The sequence below is a fragment of the Mustela putorius genome, unplaced genomic scaffold (assembly GCF_011764305.1).
Source record: "Mustela putorius furo isolate JIRA1106 unplaced genomic scaffold, ASM1176430v1.1 tig00003901_pilon_pilon_pilon, whole genome shotgun sequence".
NCBI lineage: Eukaryota > Metazoa > Chordata > Mammalia > Carnivora > Mustelidae > Mustela > Mustela putorius.
This window is the reverse complement of record NW_025422049.1, coordinates 2,643,434-2,649,187: the sequence shown is the minus strand read 5'-3', so window position 1 is coordinate 2,649,187 and position 5,754 is coordinate 2,643,434. Positions and strand designations below refer to the sequence as shown.

At 46.7% G+C, this 5,754-nt stretch overlaps 1 protein-coding gene across 1 annotated transcript; it reads right to left on the bottom strand.

Moving 5' to 3' along the window:
- Window positions 1-2,830: 2,830 nt before the first annotated feature.
- Window positions 2,831-4,828, bottom strand: LOC101688677 (DDB1- and CUL4-associated factor 12-like protein 2). The gene has a single exon (XM_013050816.2). It carries the CDS (start codon window positions 4,826-4,828, stop codon window positions 3,437-3,439), a length of 1,392 nt encoding a protein of 463 aa, XP_012906270.2. The 3' UTR covers window positions 2,831-3,436.
- Window positions 4,829-5,754: the final 926 nt, after the last annotated feature.

The following is a 5,754-nucleotide window of genomic DNA, read 5'->3' as shown; positions in this document are numbered from 1 at the left end:
TTTTTTCTCTCAGATTTTACATGTACCTGCCTAATAAGTCAATCTATGCCTGTGATTATTTCTTCTTTCTTTCTTCTAATTCTTTGTATTTGTGCTCTTGTTATTGTGATGCTGAGAAAAGGAGCATCTTCCATTGGATATCTCCTATGTCTTTTAGTAACCAGGGAAAATTAGCAGAGATCTGTGCACGTGGCACTGAGGTGGGGACTCAAAACAGGAGGGAGCTGCAGCTGGTGGTGAAGTGATACTCCACCTCTGTGAGGCTGTCAGGGCTTTAGTAAGGCTGCCAGAGACGCCAATGCCAGCAAGCTGTTTTCAGTGCTGGAGACAACTCAGAGCAGCAGGTTAAGTGATCCAGAAATTATTAAGAAGTTCTGCTTTCTGATGAAGTTCTGTCTTTCCAGTCTCCAAGAAGTTACCAACAGTTGATCAATGAAATAGCTTAATTAGTGGACTGATGTGAGGTCCTAGGTAAATATCTAGTGAGGATATCTGGGAGAAAAAATGTTAAGAATAAAAAGTATTATATTTTTAGTATTAAAGAAATATTTTACTGTCTCAGGCTTATGAGGCAATGGCATTTGAGTAAAATGAGGCTATTCAATTTTATATCCCCTGAATCTTTTTTTTTTTTCATTAGTTTTTAGGATCCTTGGTAAACTTTTCTATTCTGCTTGCTTCCAAAAGGGAGAGTCTCCCAACGTTTCATTTCACTCACTTTCCCAGCAGTGAGAAATCTCATTCTGGGGTATATAGTCATCTCTTTGCTGGGTATGTACTTCTGATGTCAAATAGGCATTTCAAATTCAGCAAGTCCCAAAGTGACCTGATCACCCTCCATATATATCCTCTATGTCTATATTCTTTATATTCGCTTGTTGCCACTATGTATTTACATGCCAGAACTTTAGAGTCCACCTAAATTCTTTGGCTTTCTTCCATCTTCCACCCTACCAAACTGTTCATTTTATTTTCCCCGTTTTTCTAATAAGTCTTCCCTCTCCACACTTGGTTCACATATCCTAGGTCAGGCTCTCATTATCTCCTTCTAGGATTTTCCTTAATGACATGTGATGCATTGAATACAAGTGATATGAGGGTGCGATATACCAGAAGATCCTACTAGGTCTAGCTAAGGAGCTAAGGAATGTAGTACTGTGTAGCCCATCTCCAAATACATGAGCCTGAACTGTAGGTGTTCTCTGCCTTTGGTTTGAACAGTGTTTTTATTATTTGCCCTAATTTCCCCCATGTTATTGATCTTTGTTTCAGAATCTACTTGGTATTCTAACCACAATCTAACCCAGCCAAAGTGGCTTAGAAAGCATCAAAGTCAAGCAGATATCTAATTGTCAAAAAGTACAGAGTTTGATGAAACATGGTTGGCAAGGCTGTAGAGCAGTAGACGTGCATACACTATTTATGGGTGGTTAAGTTGGTAGGACCTTTTTGGAGGGCAATCTGTCAATGGCCATTAAATATAAAATTGATCCAGCAATTCCATTTCTAGGAATTTATCCTGCAGATGCACTTGCACATGTGCACAAAAAAGTATTCACCTAAGTAATCACTGCAGAATAGTTTATAGTAATAGAAAATAACAACTAATATACATGCTTATTAAGGGTATAATGAATAAAGCATGTTCCAACCCTATAGGGGAATACTATGCAATTAAAATGAATTAGGTATGAATAAAGTGTGTATAAGAAGTAATCTCTAAAATTTTGTGGTAAAAGTGGCACAGATATGTGCAGCATATGCTGTAATTTATACACACACACATATATATACTTATATATGTATCAACCATCTTTAAATGGATACAGACACAAAATGTACTGCTTTTGATCTTTGGGCAAGAGGTCATGGATCCTAGGGTATGAGACTTACTTTTCACTGTACACTCTTTATACAGTATGATTCTTTTGGTCATGCACGTGTTTTACTTAACTTTAAAAAAAAAAACAAAATAAAAATGAAGACCAAGTCTTAATACATGTAGTTTAAAATATTAGGAATATGTGCATATGCAAAATGGTATACATATATGCCATTTCCTCACATGGGAACATGTGAGGTAGCTATAAGCACAACATGTAATTTTTTTGTAAATAAAAAGGTTTGTTAAATCATCTTAAAAACACAAGATACCTAATTTTCCCAACTTAGAGCAAGTATATTTTGATAAGTTATTCAAGATGTTATTAACTCTTTTAACCTATGATAGTAGCACAAGTTTACTTTTCAAAAACAAATGTACACAGTTAATGTGTGCACAGCTGATGTTTCAGCTTCCGTTTCTCTCCAGGAAGATTCTGACTTTGATAAATATATTCCTAGAAGGACAACTAAAAAAAAAAAAATAAAGTGTATATATAAGCATCCAAAAACTTTAACCTAGCACTTAATTGCTAAAATATGAAACATGTTTTATTTTTTTCAGTAATACGTCACATACTCAAATCCAGATAAAAGAATTATCCATGTATACAATAAAAAAGTTGTCAATAACGTCCACATTGAACACAACAGCTGACCTTTCTCTGTAAATGGCTACCTAGATAGTGTTACCTAAATTTTAAAGAAATGTTCACTCCTCAAAAGTACTTCCCTGATTGTTCTGCACTTACAGGACAGTTTTGATTAACTATGGAATTCTGTAGCATAAATGCTACCGAGGAAAGCAGGCCATAATATAGCAGCTTTAACCAAAAAGGCTGAGGGCCTAGAGATACAGATGCTAAATTTAGCTGAATAATCAAAATCGTGATTAATAAGATGAACATCACTGTAAAATTTCTTGTATAAGAAAACATATTTTTAAATATTTTGTGTACCAAAAATATACAAACAAACAGCCAGGTTCCAAAATCCAAAATGAAACAGGTGCCAAATGGTGGCACCTAGATCTTGTAATGCATTTTCTAGACCAGGGCTAAGCACCTGCCCTGTTATATATATGGTGGGTAGTTCCTTCAACTAGTTCAAAAGATACTTTTTAGCACACATTTTCCCCAAATAACATACATATGAAACGTGTACACGACCTGAATATACTGTTGAAATACTGGTAAAAGTGAAGTTAAATTGTAGTGGGAACCATGTCTACATCAGCCTAAAGAAAAAGCATATGCCAACCACTCAGAGAACACAATTAAGGATTAGACAAAATTCTTTGTAAGAGAAGGCAAAAAAGATGGTTGTGTCGGGGTGGAGGGTACAGGAAAATCCTAAAGACAAGTTTTGATTGCCCAAGGATCACTTTCTCGCTCTCTCTCTCGCTCTCTCTCTTACACTACGGACAGATAAATTGAACTTCCACCTGCAAGACAAACATCACACTGAGTTAAAAAGCACAAACGCAGCATGAGGAAGGAAAGTGAGAGGGGACTGGAAGGTAAATCTGGGCACTTTGAAAACACAGCAGCCATCCTTAGCTCCAGAGGCCTGCGTAGTTCCCATGGAGGCCTGAAGGGAGAGGTCCCCCAGCCACAAAGAGCTTCATCTCAGGCCAGTTGTAGCAGTGGGTGTAGAGTGCGTTGGGGAACTCGCCAATCCCACCAAAGTAGTTCACCCACAGGTCATCGTGGTTGAGCCAGCCTCTGCCACAGGTGAGTTTGAGCTTCCTTCCTGAGGGCCCAGGAGAGGCGTCCGGGCTGGTTGAGGCCCTCTCCTCCAGGAACTTCTGGGCACGGATGTCATAGAAGAGCAGGGAGCCATGGCCTGTGCCCACGGTGATGATGTGCTGGTAGAAACTCAGCGAGCGCACACCTGTGCCGCCCTCTCGGGAGCACAGGGGCCGGATATTCTGCTGACGTTGGCGTGGATCTAAGAAGGAGACATGGGACTGGGAGCCCACCGCGTACAGGGACAACTCATCACAGTACGTCAGGCACACGTTCTCTCGGCAGTAGGGCAGCCTGATGGACAACAGCCTGGACAGAGTGCTGCGGGCTTTCCACAGGTGGAAGTAGCCGTCCAGGGACACCGCTCCCAGCTCCTGGTTCTTGCCGCTGAAGGCCAGAGCCCGCACCTTGCGGTTACTGGGGCTGGTGCTGGACCTGGGGATGGTCTCCATGTCCCTCGGACGTATGTGGGCGTACACAGGGAGACCAGCGTCATTGTGCCAAGCGATGCTGCCATTGAACATGTCAGGATCCATCCGCCACAGCGCCACTGTGCCGTCACGGGAGCCGCTCACAGCTACTGTGTCACTCATCCAGACGATGGTGAAGATCCAGTCCTTGTGGCCATGGCGGTCGCCCAGGCACACGGGGTCCAGGGTGGGCAGCTGGTAGATAGCCAGGCTGTTGGGATTCTCACCCCCAGTGGCCAGAAGCGTCTTGGAGGGATTCAGCTCGATGGCGTGGATACCGCAGGTCGGCTGAGCCCGGGCCAACCAGGCCCCCCGATCCCGCATCAGGGGGATGCGCGTGATCTGACCTGAGTGCACATCCACCACGAAGAGGGTGTTACACTTGGTGCCACACACCACCTGCCTGGCGTTCAGCCACTGCGACGCGAACACCTTGTTGAGGGTGCCCAGGGCCAGCTCGCGCTCCCTCAACAGCTCAGGCAGCTTCTGCACCGCACAGCCTCGCAGCTCGCCCTCTGAGCCCGAGAGCCCGGCGCCGCCCCATGCGCCCACCTCGCGGCCCTTCAGGTAGTGGACCAGCGAGCGCCTAGTTGCCGGCCGCTTCTGCTTCTTGGGCAGCAGCGGCCCCTCTCCGTCAGCCGCCGCGGAGATCTGAGACGACGAGGTTGCGGCGCCCGCCTGGATCGCGGTTGCTTTCCGCTTCCTGCTACCTGTTTGCTGCGGGGCCATAGTGGGCGGCGGGCGAGTGGCGGCTGCGGCGCGGCGGCGGCAGCGGCGCGTGGCACCCGTGTCGGCCGTGGCGGTGGCGGGGACCGCGGCGCCTCCGCGTTAACCGAGAGGTCTGGCTCTCAGGGGCCAGGAGGCAGGCGTGACCGCAAGGCACGGAGCCTACGGAGTCCCGGGCGCGGCAGCGACGAAAGAGGAGAGGGGGGCGGGGGCGGCGGGCCGGGCGTGGAACGCGGGCCCGAGGGAGCGTGGCGCGGGCGGATCGCGGGCGGATCGCGAAAGGAGTGCAGCTACAAGGGCGGCGGCGGTTGGGATCTAGGCGAGGGCGGGAAGTGCGGCTGGCGGGGCGGCTGGAGCGAAGTCTGAGTGGGACGAGGACGATGCTGGGGGACCCAGTGTGAGGGGGCGGGGGCAGCAGGAGGAGCCGATCTAGAGCTAGCGAGGGGCGCAGGGTAGCACAAGCCAGGCTGGGAGGGGTCGGAGAGGGACGGGAAGTGGGGGGAATGGAGCCCGCGGTGGGGAAACTCACCCAGGGCCAGCGCTCCCGGATCCCCAGCCGGCTTCTGAGGACACATCCTAGTGCGCCTGCCCAGGACTTCTTGCTATCTGACTCCAGGGGTTTCACTATCCTCAGGATAGCAACCAACTAGCCTTCTTAAAATCCCTACTTAAAATCTGAAAGCTAAAATAAAGTCAAATATGAAGCTAGAAGGAGCTCTAACAATTATGCTATATGCACAGACGTGTGCTTAGTGCAATCCTAGGAGATCCTTTGCCGTAATTAGTCTTCAAACTTGGCAAAGAATGGGGATGTTTAGCAGAGGCTGGGAGACCCACCTCTTAGGTCTGTCCTTGCAGCATACCTGTTTCAGCCCCTTCTTTGGGAGTGTGTTATAAATTTTCAAACAATTTCTTCTTAATTCCCAAAT